The following is a 16062-nucleotide window of genomic DNA, read 5'->3' as shown; positions in this document are numbered from 1 at the left end:
AGTTTCGACCTCAGTATAAATAATCATGCTTTTTTCCATCATGTTCATTTGCTTTTATTTTTTCAATCGGGTGCCAATACAATTTCTAATATCAGAGGTACTTTTGTGCATGTCTGGTTATTTGTATATTCGAAGAATCACTACATGTATACTTGCCAATCCCGTTTTTCTTAAACTGTTTTTGGAAGGCTATAATGTCAACATAACAAGTTGCATGTTATTTCGAGCAAGACCTAATTTAATATTTTTATCATTGTTTGATCGTTTATTCTGTGATTTTGTCTTTTAATTTTGCAGTGGGTTTTTTCTGTCCAATCCTATTTGTGTTTTGTATATCGTACTTTAGTCGATTTGTTTTGGCAATTTATTTAGTCAAGTAATTGGCCTTCTATATTCTTAACGCGATCTCTACAACCTATAAGGAATTGAAATAGCACTTATCTCTTTCATCTTAGAGCAACAGTTCACAATTAAATTCTTACAAATTTTTTGAGAATATAAATGACGAGGACATTAATTGCAAATAAGTGGTTGTCTTTGTAAATTTGGAGAAGCTTTATATTTATGACAATTTTCATATTTTCGGTTCATTTTCCTTTAGTGACGCGAGAAATAATTTTTCTTCTTTGTTTACACTTTATATTGTGTTTGATCCATAAGAAAAAAATATATATGTTCATTTATTATTAACCTTTTCCTCATTCTCTATGCATAGTTGGTGGGACTTAAGTGAGGAGTGTCTAAGCATGCGAAGTTACCACGTATGCATTATTGTAGATAATATCGATCGAACAACCAAAACTTTATTATATTCTATTTTCTTTCTTTCTTTTATTTTTTTTCTAATCTATTTTATGGTACCTCCAACATCCCTGTATAAAATGTAAATACTATATTATTTAAGAGTTACCTACGTATTGAATCCTATGTGCAGAGCTACCTATTATCGAATATGATAGATTGGAATTCACAACTTCGTGGCAACCACTTTTGATATGTAGGACAAGTCGATATACGTTGTGGATGCAATTGCAAGTTTTTCTTATTTTTACAAGCATGATAGTCGTTGTGGGCAATGCACACCTTGCTAAGAGGGGACATGATGGCTATGGATGATCAACTTGTCTTTTTTTGGACATGTGCTCCTACACTGTAAGTGTACCTCCAACACCTCCTTGTACAATGCAAATACTATATATTATTTAAGAGTTACCTACCTATTGAATCCTATATACACCTGTTAAATTATCCGATAAATAGTTCCAGCCTGATAACTCTTGATAAGTAGTACATACGCCCTGTGGTACAACATTCACCCATAAGATAAGTTTCAGCTCCCATACCCAACTAACAATTAGTGTTACTAACTGAACTGCATATATACTGGGCACATATATTATAATACTTTACTTGATTTAATTAGGATGATTATTGTGTCATCTTCTACTGTTAGTTTGATTGCCATTATACTTAGTAATGAAGATGGTTTTGGACTGTTGTACAATATATTTTGATGGTGCTTATGATATAGGTACAAATAGTGGAGCAGCTACAACCTTATGTAAGAGACATGATGGACGACTTCTAGCTGCTATGCAACCAGAGTGTAAGGGGGGAGAATTAGCAGTAGTGTTAGCAAATAGTTTACATACACCCAACACAATGGTAATAGGTAACAACCAATAGCTCACGAAGGCTTTTGCAGTAAGGGATAATAGTCTGACATGGAGATTAGAAGAGCATTGTAATATGATTTAAAAAAGCTTTTAAAGAGTGTTTTCCAAGTGACTTTACAACCGGTTTAGAGTTTTTTTTGGATTCCACATAAATGTAATCATAACGCTCATAATGTAGCTAAATGGGATAATAAGTATGCTGGAATTTGCCCGCCCCCTAGCTGCGCATATAACTCTGTACAACCTATGTTTAATCTAAGTTTTAAAGTATCAATGTAAAGTTCATGATTTCACATCTAAACTATTGAACGATGTTGTTGTTGTGTTGTTTTGTATTATGTATTCAGAGCATTCTTTTTTGTTGTTTTTCTACTTTCGTTTAGTGTTTTTTTGAGGAATTGAAGTTTAAAGATTGTTTAGTGTTTTTTTGAGGAATTGAAGTTTAAAGATTGAAGGTCGAGAATGCAAAACTGGAGGAGATTGACATGCTTGAAGAAGTTACTAAGCAAATTGAAGAGCACACCATTTGAGCATGAGACGTGTTGCTACTTGGCCGGTGCAATGTCTTATCAAACATTTTAGACCTGAGGTTGAGAAGAGAATCAAGGAGCGTGCAGACAAAGGAATATACCTATCTGATGGCTATTGTGGAATAAAGTTTTTGAACAGCTCTATGTTAGGGGAAAGATTTGTTTTCTTGTTGTCCTTCCATGTACTCTATATTTCTTTCAGAATCTGAATGATAAAAAAAATAAATGTACTAATTTTGCATGAACTGAGCAGCTCAGCATTGGATTTTTTTTAGGTGTGTGTGGATAGTTTTAGTTGATGTATGTTATTTGCCAATTATAAATTTGTGATTTCACGTCTGCATTGTGAATACGTGTGTAGAACGTGCATGATGTTAGTATTATTTACTATTTCGAATTCAGTTAGGCACTCGCAGATTGGATTCAAATACGTTTGTAACTACAGCCGAAAGCCGAAAGTGTACTTGAAGGTGAACAGTGAATCCAAACACTTAAAGTAAGTTGCAAAAACAATCCTCGTCACCCATTGCACACGATCACAAATCCACTGACTAGATACTTACCTAAAAAGTGGTGCATTCAACTAAAATGCTAAAAAGATGAGGTTTGGTGCTTGCTGGTTGTTGCACATGATCTCATGAATTTGCATTATATCATGGTCAAAGGACAAGCCACTGGGTTCATTTTTTCTAGGGACTAAAGGGACATCGTTCACAGCTCCTCTGATACTTCATGGACAGCTAGAGTTTTGTCAAGTGACTAGTAAATATCAATTGATAATATTCTGCAGTGACTAGTAAACAAGTACGTTCTAGCAAAGTAATCTTATTGCCGAAGGAAATTGTCAAGTAGAATAACAAAATTTGCACAATCTTTCAGTCTTTGGTCAGGAACGCACAAGGGAAAGCTCATAGAATCAGCCGACAACAGGTGACGGAGGGTTGGGTATTAAAGACCTGAGTGTGGAATAAATCTGATATTACCAAACTTATATTTCAGGGAGCAGCAGGTTCTAATTTTAAATATCAATTGGCGCAAAATCACCTCATCAAACAACAATACTTTTTGAGCTGGTATTGGAGCTAATACTCCGCCACATCTGCAATGTGGAAGGGAACATCCCAGAACTTATTATCCAGAAATGGAAGTTCTGGGTTACCCCCTAACACGTCAGTCACAGCTCTATAGATCATAATCAAATCTTTTTTTTTTTTTTTTTGAAGAGGTAAACGATTAATATATATATAAACTATATAAAAGATAATTACAAAATAGGATGAGATATCCTACTAAGAACCGTAAAATAAAATAAAAGACAACAAGGAAACGCAGAAATACAACAGTGATTAGACATCTCGAATGATATCCTCCCAAGAAAAAGCAAAGGACCCGAATGGTATCTCCTTGAACTCCTTCCACCGCTTACACCAAAGGAAAAGCAATCCTTTGATGTGAAGAATCAAATGTGCAACGTCAAGGCTTCTATCCTCGAAATGTCTCCGGTTTCTTTCCAACCATATACCCCATAGTATCGCAAAGGGAATGATACTCCACAACTTTCTCTTAGTACGGGTGGGAGACCAAAGACTAGACCACATCATCAAAAGATCACAAGCAGATCGAGGACACACCCAAGAGATTGACCCAGATTGAATCAAATAGTTCCAAATGGCATAAGAAAAAGGACAAAGGATAAGAGTATGAGCAACGGATTCTCCCGAATCATAGCAAAAAGGGCAGAAATTAACAATAATCATTTTCCTTTTCCGAAGATTGTCAATGGTTAAAATTTTACCCAAAACCGAACACCAAGTGCAGAAAGAAACCCTAGACGGAATTTTAGCCCTCCAAATGAAACACCAAGGAAAAACAAGGTGTGATAGGATATCCGGTTGGTTAGGTGAGGCAGCAAGGAGGGTTGAATACCAAGATCTAACAAGAAAAAAAATACCTTTGGCATCATGGGCCCAAACACGTTGATCATCTTGAGAGTGATATTAGGTGGAGACCCTAATCTCGCCATCAAAGTAGCCAAATCGTCAATCTCCCGGTCATTGAGCGTGTAATGAGATCAATGTTCCATGAGGCAGTACCATCTATCATAACAATGAAACCCCTAACCGGCTGATTCTTCCTGTTTGACATGGCATAGAAGTTCCCAAAATCCCTATTCAAGGCTCTATCCCCATTCCAAACATCCTCCCAAAATCTGACTCTATCCCCTTTGTTGACTCTATAGGAAATATTTTTCCTATAGTCCTCCACTTCTTTCATAATCCCTTTCCACACTCCACACCCATAGGGAATCGTCACATCACGGCTCTCCCACCCAAAAGGACTCAACCCATACCTGGAGACAATAATTCTCCTCCACAATCTCTCACTCTCAATACCGAACCTCCACAACCACTTACTCAAAAGGGCACGATTCATAAACTGGGTCTTCTTTATACCAATGCCACCTTGATCCTTAGAAGTACACACCCTATTCCAACTAACGAGATGGTAGTGATGTGCCTCCTCGGAATTTCTCCATAAAAAATCTCTCGAAATCTTATCCAACCGCTTAGTGACACTCACTGGTGCTCGAAAGAGCGACATGAAATAAACGGGTAGACTAGACAAGGAACTCTTAATGAGGACCACTCTACCCCCTTTCGAGAGGTAACGACCTCTCCAAGAAGCCAACTTGCGCTCATATCTCTCTATCACCGGGTCCCAAATAGAAACACACCTATTCGCAGCGCCCAAAGGAAGACCTAAGTAAGACGCCGGAAGAACACCAGGAGAGCACCCCAAGACACTAGCAAGCTGAACTGCACTATTACTCCCTCCTACACAATACACCGTGCTCTTAGCAATGTTGATCCTCAAGCCTGATACCGCCTCAAAACAAGCAAGAAGACCTCTAAGGTATCTAACTTGATTCTCCTCATTGCCTAAAAAGATGATAGTGTTATCTGCAAATTGTAAGTGGGTGATCTTAATATTGTGTCTCCCCACGGAAAACCCCGATAAAACACCCCACTCATTGGCTCTTCGAATAATCCGACTCAAAGCTTCCACCACAATGAGAAAAAGGAAAGGAGATAAAGGATCACCCTGTCTTAAACCCCTAGAACTTTTAAACCACCCCGCGGGAGACCCATTCACTAAGACGGAAAAAGACGCAGACAAAATGCACTTACGGACCCAACTTCTCCAAACCTCTCCAAAACCCATCCGCCTGAACATATAATCTAAAAAGGACCAACTCACATTATCATAGGCTTTGGAGATGTCCACCTTACAAACAATCCCAGGCGTCCTAGAACGAATCCTATCATCAATGGCTTCATTAGCAATTAGAACACCGTCTAGGATTTGTCTATCGAAAATAAACGCTCCTTGTTCCTGCGAGATAACCGAGTCAAGAACCTTTTTTAACCTCAAAGAAAGAGCCTTGGAGATAATTTTATAAGCAGTTCCCACAAGACTAATAGGCACGAAATCCCCATTTCCATCGCCCCATGCACCTTAGGAATAAGAGTGAGAAAAGTATGGTTCAAACTATGCTCCAAAAAACAGTTCATTTGGAAATCTCTCACCATCTCCAAAAAATCTCTTTTAATGGTAGTCCAAAACTTTTTAAAAAATTCAACAGGAAACCCATCAGGGCCTGGAGCACGGTCTCCATCCATCGAATTCAGAGCTCAAAAAATCTCCTCCTCCTGAAGCGGTTGCTCCAAACACTCCTTATCTTCCACCGAAATTTGATTAACTTCGAGATTGTCAAGTTGAGGTCTGTATCTCATAGGCTCTTTGTACAATTTTGTATAAAAATTCACAGTCTCATTACGGATTACCTCTTCATCATCAACCAGAGAACCCCCTATGTTCAACTTGGAAATCGAATTAACTCTTCTCCTAACATTAGCGAGGCTGTGGAAATACTTCGTATTCTGGTCTCCTTCTTGGATGTCCTTATCCCTTGATCTTTGCTTCCAAGCAATCTCTTCCATCAAGATCACTCTCTCTAACTCTCTTTTAACCACCTCCCTCCTATCCCTTTCGGCTTCTGTTAGGTTCCGCTCCTCCTCCACGGTGTCCAAATCCTTAAGTTCTTGAAGGGAGTTCTTTTTTTGTGTCTCCACACTCCCAAAGACTTCCTTGCTCCACACTTTGATTTTAGATTTAACAAACTTCAATTTTTTTGCGACAATGAAACTAGGCCGTCCTTCAAACACTCCTTCACCCCACCAAGTTTTCACCAACTCTTCAAAAGACGGTTCAAGCAGCCACATTAACTCGAAACGAAAAGGAGAGGGTCGCTTAGAAGATTTTCTACACTCCAAAGTGATGGGCCGATGGTCAGAAATAGGAGCAGAGTGTATGGTTTGGATCAAGTTCGGGGCCTTATCCTCCCATCCAGTATCAATGAGAAACCTGTCAAGAGGAACAAGTATAGGGTCCACCTTGTGGTCTGACCAAGTAAAATTACCCCCAACAAACGGCAGATCCACCAAATCGTGCCGATTAACAAAGTCAGAAAATCTCCTCATACCCGAGTTAATGGCGCATCCACCACTCTTCTCCTTAGAAAACCTTATCATATTAAAATCCCCTGCAAGACACCACGAAGCCAACACAGAGTAAGCTCGAACGTTATCTAACTCTTCCAAGAGATCCTTGAGATCGCTCTTATTAGATGGACCATATACTCTTGAAAACATCCATTTATCAAGGCTTCCAATCTCATAATACAAAATGGTAGCAGAGTATGCCCCGATAAGGGAATCTTCTACCGCAATCACATTTTTGTCCCAAATCACACATACCCCACCTCAGGTACCTAAAGCTGGAGTGGCAACCCACCCCAAATTATTCCTGCCCCAAATATCTTGAATCACGTTATTATCTATCACTTCCAGTTTAGTCTCTTGTAGAGTAACAATCGAAGCCCCAGACTGACGTATAAAATCCTTGACAAGAGTTCTTTTATCCATATCACCTAATCCTCTAACATTCCAAGACAAGATCTTTGGCGTCATAAAGACAACTTATTCCCCCTCACACTCCTGCTCCCACTGGGTGGTTCCCCATAATTCACGGTAGACGATAACCTCATAACCTCATAACCTCCTTGGCTAATTTACGGTTGCAGTTAGGGAATATAACTGACGAAGTTTCCTCTCCCTTTAGACAAAACCAGATCAGTACCATTATTCAGAGGTGTGTTACAACTCCTTTGTGATCCCATAATATCACTAAGGATATTAAGGGCGTCTTCCCAACGCCCTTGAAAAGACAGACCAGCTAACCTCGCAAACTCCTCACGATGACTCTCTAACCAACTGGCATTCGCTAACTCAAAAGTTCCAACACCTTCACTCACATTAATGGGTTCTATTTCTAAAGGACTCTCCAAACTATGTTCAAGAATGGCCAACTCGACAACCCCTTTCACCCCCCAACCTCGCAAGTAGGACTAGCGGGATGCCATGTCAAGTCAGACAGGTTTGAATCTTTCAATGTATTATTCGAATTATGATATCGGTTGAAGAAGTGCTAGCACGCCCCATGGACCTTCTCATATTCAAAACATTTCGACCGGGGATTGAGGATTTGGACCCTCTCACTCGGAGATGTGCAAGATGATCCACCTATATCGGCCTCAGAGAAGTCTCCTGCCAAAGTTTGGGTCCATGCTCCCAACGGGCTATCCTGTGTAGACATACAACCAAAATTAGACTCTAGTTGCCCCAAGATTGGAAGATTAAAATTAAAACATGTCAAAAGAGAGATGGGATAAGTTAGAGGTTCTGAAGTTCGAAGAAGGAGATCAGCAGCCTCGTTGATGGCAAAGATTGGAGGGGAAGAGTGAACTCTTGATGATAAGGCTTCTATGATACCCCACCCATGTTCAGATTCGTTTGTTTGCATACCAACCCTCACTTCTACTGTTTGGTCCATGGGTACTGTTGCTGTTTCATCCCCAACTGTAATCCCGTCATCGTCGGTTCTATTAGTCTCCTCAGTGGAATTCAAAAAATCATCTCTAGTAGTTGTCGTTCTGCTGTTAGAATTCTCATTAACTACACCGGCTGACGACCTGTGTTCATGAGTACTAGAACCACTAGACTGGCGGTGGCCCCTGTCAGGCTGATCACTGCTGCTATCATTTCCATTTATTGGAGGAGCTGGAGCTGGATGGGTGTTAAAAGTAAGAATAGCACCAAGCCCATCTCGTGATTCCATAGACCCGTTTTGTCTACCATTTCCAGTTTGTAAAGAACGGTTGCACTGGTTGAAATAATAGATGGGTGATCTATTAATGTTGTTTAATCCCGCATCATGTAGCCCAAGTGGTATGTTTGAGATGTTTAAGCCCGCATCATGAGGCCCAGCAACGCTGGACTCCTGAGCTGAATTAGATACAGAGGATTGGGCCCTATTTCTGCATATGGGCCTAAAATGTGACTGTCTTGTGCATCTGTGGGCCTGGCTGGAAAGATATGACTGTGGGCTGGATTGAACTGGTACCTAGCTGAGACATTGTTCAGGTCCACAACAGAACCCCCACCCGTCATATTCTGCTGTCCCACTGATTGAGGAGTCACGAGATGTTTAGTCCTATGTCGCTCCGTCATCATTTGCATCCTAGGAAATAAAATAGGAGTTCTTAACTGGCCCACTTCTGTATACTCTTGATCCTGTGGAGCCTGATGTTGAGTCCTATGTCCCTCCCTAATCCTTTGTAACCTAGGAAATAAATTGGGAGTTCTCAACTGGCCCACTTCTGGAGACTCTTGACCCTGTTGACTATCTTGCCTTCCTAGAACTTCATATCTTGATCCCGTAGACCCTATATTGCCACGTTGCGTGTTCGTACCTACAGATGCAGGCCTATCCGTTCTGCAACCTTCTGCTTCCCTGACACCACAATTCAAATTTCTGCCAATCCTCTCTCTCAGCGTGTTGGAATCATGAGGCTCCACATTGCCCACTGTTGACCAACAGTTTTGGGTTTGACCACCACCAGAAATTTTCTCGACGGGAATATCCTTGGCCACTGGAGAGGCCTGTCTTGTGCTCTGTTCCTCCTCAGATCGGCTCCCGACTGCTCTCGACTCCGAGCTGCCTTTAATACCAATCAGTTGAAGTAAATCCTCTTTTGGATCAGTGTCTAGAAACAAACGAAGTGATTTACCTCGGCTCCTGATAGAGATTGATCGGGGGATTTCCACAGTTGGTTCGTCGATTAAAGCGAAAAGACCATCTTCTTTGGAGGATATCACTACAACAAGAGTAATGCCCGGACAACTTCCTTTGATCTTGGTGAAGGTTGCAGGATTCCACTCTTTTTTACTTAACCCCCAAATGGATACCCATCTCCGATCTTTGTTTCTGATTTGTGATGATGGCGACCCATTTCTCACCATTTCTGCGTAGGATATACCTTCATTCCTTAAACTCTGGTTACACTGTGTATTTTGAACAGTGTGGTTTTGAGGCGTAGGAATCTGGTATCCTCGACCTGCTGTGGTTGCCGCAAACATCCGTGTGAATTCCAACCATCCCCTCCCGTTTTGACCCTCTGGAATGGCAAGAGACTGTGCGTCATTTGGGTTCCCAAAGTAAGCTTCGATGCTAATAAATCTACCTGATCTGTTCGACCTCTTTCTGATTGTGATAACTCTGCCTCTGAATCTTTTCTGATACCAGCTGCACCCTTCCAAAGATGAGTCTTTAATTGCTTTTTGAATCCATATTGCCTCATCAAGTTTAAAAACTATTGCACCTTTCCTCTTCCTACTTTCTTCCACAACCCTGAAAGTGTACGAACTGCGTAGAGTTTGGAAGATGAAATGTTTTGCCTCAATGCGGATTGAATCCTCCATTATACCCTCAATGCTGTGATTAGAACTTTTTCGTAAACAAGTGTCTATAATCTAGTTCCTCATTCTACAATAGAGCACTAATGAATAATCATTTGGCTGCAATAGTTGTGGCTGTTAGAGTTGTATCACTAGCAGTGCCGTTGGTTGTGAGAGTTGTATCACTAGAAGTTATCCTTCTGTCTCCTTATCCTGCACAATATGCAAATTAACTATGGACTCGTCATCCATAGTTAATCACTTCATCTTCTCAATCAAAACAGCATACGCTGTTTTAAGAAAACAAAACAATAAGAACCTATGGAGTAACCAGTTATGGTCGACCAACCATGCTACTAAACACTCAGTCCTTTTTTTTTATCGGTTAGTAATGTTTCTATTAAACTGAACACTCAGTCCTTCGCTGGTTGGTTCTCCAAAATGCACTCCCCATGCAGGGCATATTGGTGGAATGGAAGGTAATAGCAGTGTCTAACTGCTGTCTGTTCAACTATGGATTGTAACTTGTGTACTATCTGTCAACAACAGAATCAACTAACAACTCTATTCAGTCTATTGAGATGCCCTAAATACGAAGTATCAACCTATACAGGTATAGCAATAGAAGGAATAACTTTTATATAAGAAATTGTCAGAAACAACAAGTTAGTTCAAGCAGATTGATTACTAGTGACTAGCACATGCACCATCTCTTCTTTCAATGCCCATAGACAAACAAGGTAACCAGATTCTTGCCTGGTGTAGTAACAACAGTCATCAAAATTCATTTCTTGATCTGAATCAATTTCCAAGAACTTGAAAGCAAAATACCTATTTAAACAGACTGGCAGCTCTCACAGCTACACTCTACAGGGTTTGGCTAGAAAGAAACTATAGAATCAAATAACTAATCCTTTTCTTTTTTGTGACCAAATAACTAATCCTTTTCTTTTCTTTTCTTTTCTTTTGTGACCAAATAACTAATCCTTTTCTTTTCTTTTCTTTTGTGACCAAATAACTATAGTCAGTCCTTGCTAGAGATGTAAGCACTAAAATTGCAAATGGGCCAATAGAAACAAAAGATAGCTACTAAAGCAGATTGCACCTAACTAATTCGGTTTTCAGGTGGAAACAGTGTAGAAGATCACAAGATGCCCACTTGGGACACCTACATGGCACGATGACACTCACTAAACACAGATGGAACCCTCAGAGAACTGTATCAGCTGGCTATGGAAGAGGGGGGGGGGGACCAAACAAGTATAGTCAATCACTGATCCCACACAACTCGAAAAATAATAAGAAAAAGAAAAAGAAATATACAATTACATAACCTCCCACCTACACAAAAAAATCTTGAAGCTGCAATTCCTTTAGCAGTGACACTCCCCGAGACCAATCACACACCACTTAACTTCTTATGTGTAGCCTTTTCCTTGTTTTGGAAAATTCTCCAGTTACGCTCATTTCACACCCCCCACACTAGGGTATTACCTTTGGTACGTGATCCGCTATCCACTTAGCTCTAGGAGGGACAGGCTAAATTAATGTCTCCAACTAGGGGCCTCCCTTATATTTTCCGGTAACGTCCACGATTTCTTGAATGTTGAGTAAAACAATTCCCAACTTGTCCATCAAACAACAAACTAGAGATGATCCACATCCTTCTCATCCACCCAACAAAGTGCACATTCATTGTTGAGCTCCATCCCTTTTGCATTAAGTTTACCAATGGTTTGGATACACCTAAGATAGGCGACGCAAGTGAAAAGTGCCACTTTAAATGGAATTGAGCGCACCCAAATCTTTTTGTACGGAAAATTCACCATGACTTCATTGGCCCCTAACTTCTATTGTGTTTTCCTCTTTGCTAGTACACCATAAAATGAGTACACCGAATAAGTGTTGTCCTTGTTCTATTTCCACACTCTATCTTCCACCCAATGCACCACCTCGTCTTGGTAAATACATTCCAAAACATAAGCATGCACATTGACCTCCCGGTTATTCAAATTTCTCCTCAACACCAAATTTCAAGCACTCCATTTTCCCCTCTACTCATAACATCCACCACTCTTGCATTCTTCTTGTTGGTTGCTAGCTTGTATATAGTAGGGAATTGATCCCTAAGTGGTCTCTCCCCTATCCATACATCATGCCAAAAGAAAATAGTAGCTCCTCTTCCCGGTGGAAATCTTACACTTCTTAAATCGATCCCATCCACAGTTATGCCTCTCCATAAAGTAGCACCAAAAGGACACCGTGGTATTTTTGGTTTCCACATGTTCTTTCTCTTCCCCATACCTCCACAACCAATTTGACAAAAGTGCCTTGTTTATGGCTTCTAAATATTTGCATCCCAAACGCCTTTCCTCCTTGGCAAGACAAAGTCTCTCCCATCTTACCCAATGTATTTTCCTTTTCTCCTCACTATAAACCTTCTAAATAGTAAACACCTTCTAAAGTTTCTTAGGTACACCATTTGGTATTAGAAAAAGAGAGAGGAAACAGTTAGGAATTTGGCTTATGATTGTATTGAGCAAGGATAACCTCCTCCTTTAGATAAGAGTTTTCCCTTCTATCTTGCTAACTTACAAGAAACCCTCTCAAGTACTTTGATCCATATTGCCCTTGACTTACTTTTAGTCCGCAATGGTAATCCTAAATAAGTAGATGGAAAATAATCCAACTCACCACCCAAAACATGAGTAATTTGATCCAAATCCTCCACATCTCCTACTCCATACACTTTGGATTTCAATACCTGGAAACCATTTGAACCAAAGTAACAAAGTCTAAAGTGCATTCACCTTATCCACCTGGGTCACCAAAAAAGACTTGGTGACATGCGGACGGTAAATGTTAAATTGCCAAAGCATTTTCTCTTGGTGCAACCTTTTCAAAAACCACTTCATCAACCAGCATAACATTTCATCCTACTAAGAACCTTAGTCACCATAATAAAGAAAAATGGAGAAAGAGGATCTCCCTGTCAATCTCCCCTTGTGCTTTTGAAAAAGCCTTTGGGATACCCATTTATAAGAATCGAGAAGCAAGCATTTGAGATGCACACCCAAATCCAACTTCTCCATTTACTTCCAAAACCCATTCTTTCAATCAAATAATCGAGAAACCTCCACGAGAGATGATCACAAACTTTCATCATGTCCACTTTCACCACCACACACCACCACACCCACTCCCTTCTTTGAGCTTAGAGTCGAAAATCTCGTTGGCTATGAGACAATCTAAAATCCACCTCCCTTTTACAAAGGGATTTTGGTAGTGCGAGAGATGTAACGACTAGAATTGCAAATGGACCAACAGAAACAAAAGATAGCTGCTTATGCAGATTGCACCTAACAGATTCAGTTTTCAGGGGGAAATGGTAAAAATATTATCACAAGATGCCACTTGTTGACGTACAATGGCAGGATGATACTCACTAAACACAGATGGAGGTCTCAAAACAGAATCAGCTAGCTATTGAATCAAGGGGTAGTATATGGCATTGAGCATAGGTTTGAGAATAGATCATTCCTGTACCTTGAGCTCAGGGCCATTGCAAAAGGACTTACATTTTCTGGAAGACTTGAACTGCAGAAAATTCACTGCAGCCCATTCAATATAGTGACCAATGAACTACTACCCATATGGAGAGTCAAAAGGTGTTCTCCCAGAGATTAAAATCCTAATTAGTGCCTTCAGAGACTTCAACGCTAGCCATGTTTTCAGAGAAACAAACCAGATGGCTGAAAAAATGGCTAGTTTAGGCACGGCGTGAGAATAATTCATACTTTCGTAATCCTGTCTGAGGATACTATAAACTTGGTACATAAGTATTCAGATGACTTTGTAAAATCTAGAACTTAGATTTAGTCTAGTCGTTCTGCCTACCAATGCTTGCTACTTGTAAGAGTATAAATAGAAAACAAGATAAAATAGTTAAATTTTATTACTTCAGAAGAAAGTATCTTATACATATAAATGAGGCTAAAAACAGCTAAACAAACTTTGCACTTTGAAACTCAATTGCATTTCCCAACATAAAAGAAATACTATTCAAAATTTACATGAGAATAGAATTAAAATCTGCTTTCAGATTAAAAATTGGATACGTAGAAACAATATAACTAATATACCATTGTACATGTTACATGAAGCTTAAAAAGCTTCGAGAGCTCCTTGGCAAGTCGGGCAATTGAAAAAGAATTTAAGACTTCCAAACAGACATAGGGCTAACTTACAGAGTTACATGATGTCTTCTATTCAATCAGCGTGATCCTACTCCTTTCTTGTTTATCAAAGCCCCACGACCAGTTTGACAAGACCAGTACTTCTGTGAACAACCCATTCCAAAAGATCCATGAAAGACTGCAACAGCTACATTTTCCTATTTTAACACAGGCCGTAACAAGGGGGTGATAAAAAAAAAGGGAAAAAGAAGAGAAGGACCTCTTATACTGGTACACTTTACAGTTTCACAAAGTACACGTAAAGAGATGGACATGAAAAGGGTGGTGTCAGCTACTATTGTTGGTCCCTCCATCTAGGACTTAAGACGGGGAAAAAACCTGATGGTGATGGTGGGAACATCATGCCTGGAGATGGCGGAGGATGTGGCCCAGGACCCAAAATCCCAGACTGATGAGAAAAGGGAGAAAAGAAGCCAGGAGTTAAAGGTGGGGGGAACTGAAACCCAGGAGAAAGTGGTGGATAAGGTGACCGAGGAGACAATAAATTCATGTAAGCACTTGGAGATGGCAACAAAAACTGTGAAGTTGGAGACGGCAAAAGTGGAGGACCATTACCACCGCGTGGAGAAGGAAAAGCAGCAGACGCAGAAGGTGTAGGAAGTAAACCCTGTACTGGTGGGGGTGGCTGTCCGTGACCTTGAGGAGGATGTTGGTATGGAATTTGACCTTGAATTGGCCTAGGACTAGGACCACCATTCATCGAGTTCTGAAGATAACGCATGTAAGCCGAGATAGGTGACTCTGCCGTAGTATTCCAACCCGCATCCCCATGAGGCGGATACTGCGGTTGTTGAACCATTTGAGGAGGAGGTCTAACGAAACCATTATTAAAATGATTCGGAGGAGGAGCAAGTGCCGGATGTGCATTATGATGTTGTGGTCGAGCAATGGGCGACAAAGGAGGTGGACGAATCCTTTGTAAACGCATACTAGGTGGCTTAGGTGCATTATGTGGAGGTCGCGGTGGTGGAGTATTATTATTACTACTATGGGATGGCGAACCAGTTAACTGCTGAACAATGTTTCGGAAATCATTCTTGCTTATATTATAAACATGAGGCTGTGGTGGTTGCTGCTTATTATTATTATTATTACTATTATTATTGTTGGAATAATTGGGTTGATGTAATGGACTCTTTCTAATATTCTTACCAATCTTGTTCACTCCCAAATGATCATTATTATTATTATTATTCCTATTCATCTTAACAAGAAAAAACCAAATCTACCTCCAACAAATCAACTCAACATCACTAAACTGAAACAGAAGAAGACCATACCTCGTATACTATCAGCTTTCTTAACTGAAAGAGATTGAAATTAGTTTCGTATTGATTTAATCAGAAACCCTAGGACCTGGTGTTCGAGATGAGAGAGAGAGAAAGGGGATTGACTTTTTTTTTTCTTTTGTTTGGTGTGGAGTGTGGACAAAAAAAAACTGATGGGGTCTAATATTAGTGCGCAGATGTCAAGCTCAAATTTTGGTAACGGCTGACTTAATAATAAGATGAATAAAGAGACTAGTAGTCTAGTAGTACTGGAATATTACGGGATGCTTACGTTACGCGTGCAGCCACGTAGGCGTCCTTTAGTCCAGCTGTTTAGCGAGTTTCACATGGGGCAGTGTCTCCCAGCAAGCTTGGTACCCACCACAGTCCTAGTCCGGGAATTCGGAATTGACTGAAATTTTCTACAGAATTCTGATATAAGTCTGGAGGTCGACATTCCGTATTGTGGATTGAAC

At 40.2% G+C, this 16062-nt stretch overlaps 3 protein-coding genes across 5 annotated transcripts; all 3 read right to left on the bottom strand.

Annotated features, from left to right (window-relative positions):
- Positions 1-5898: 5898 nt before the first annotated feature.
- LOC147524576 (uncharacterized) lies at positions 5899-6918 on the bottom strand. The gene has a single exon (XM_086575322.1). It carries the CDS (start codon positions 6916-6918, stop codon positions 5899-5901), a length of 1020 nt encoding a protein of 339 aa, XP_086431448.1.
- Positions 6919-7915: 997 nt separating this feature from the next.
- Positions 7916-15802, bottom strand: LOC147524574 (uncharacterized). Of its 3 annotated transcripts, none has more exons than XM_086603817.1 (2): positions 15599-15802; positions 7916-14455 (listed from the first exon to the last, which is right to left on the bottom strand). In XM_086603817.1, the coding sequence occupies exon 2, from the start codon at positions 10084-10086 to the stop codon at positions 8569-8571; it is 1518 nt and encodes a 505-aa protein (XP_086459943.1). In that variant the 5' UTR covers positions 10087-14455; positions 15599-15802; the 3' UTR covers positions 7916-8568. The 3 variants fall into 3 exon arrangements, with proteins under 3 accessions (XP_086459943.1, XP_086459946.1, XP_086459949.1); XM_086603820.1 differs by having other exon boundaries at positions 7916-14436; XM_086603823.1 differs by having other exon boundaries at positions 7916-14401.
- On the bottom strand, positions 14145-15601 carry IKU1 (VQ motif-containing protein). Its single transcript, XM_086603830.1, has one exon. It carries the CDS (start codon positions 15520-15522, stop codon positions 14593-14595), a length of 930 nt encoding a protein of 309 aa, XP_086459956.1. The 5' UTR covers positions 15523-15601; the 3' UTR covers positions 14145-14592.
- Positions 15803-16062: the final 260 nt, after the last annotated feature.

The sequence above is a fragment of the Coptis chinensis genome, chromosome 1 (assembly GCF_015680905.1).
Source record: "Coptis chinensis isolate HL-2020 chromosome 1, ASM1568090v1, whole genome shotgun sequence".
Lineage (NCBI taxonomy): Eukaryota > Viridiplantae > Streptophyta > Magnoliopsida > Ranunculales > Ranunculaceae > Coptis > Coptis chinensis.
Note: the sequence above shows the minus strand (reverse complement) of the source record. Positions and strands in the feature narration are given on the sequence as shown.

What these genes read in the sequence shown, in the direction of transcription:
- LOC147524576 (XM_086575322.1), bottom strand. Translation starts at nt 6,918, where the DNA reads ATGTTTTCAAGAGTATATGGTCCATCTAATAAGAGCGATCTCAAGGAT.
- LOC147524574 (XM_086603817.1), bottom strand. Translation starts at nt 10,086, where the DNA reads ATGGAGGATTCAATCCGCATTGAGGCAAAACATTTCATCTTCCAAACT.
- IKU1 (XM_086603830.1), bottom strand. Translation starts at nt 15,522, where the DNA reads ATGAATAGGAATAATAATAATAATAATGATCATTTGGGAGTGAACAAG.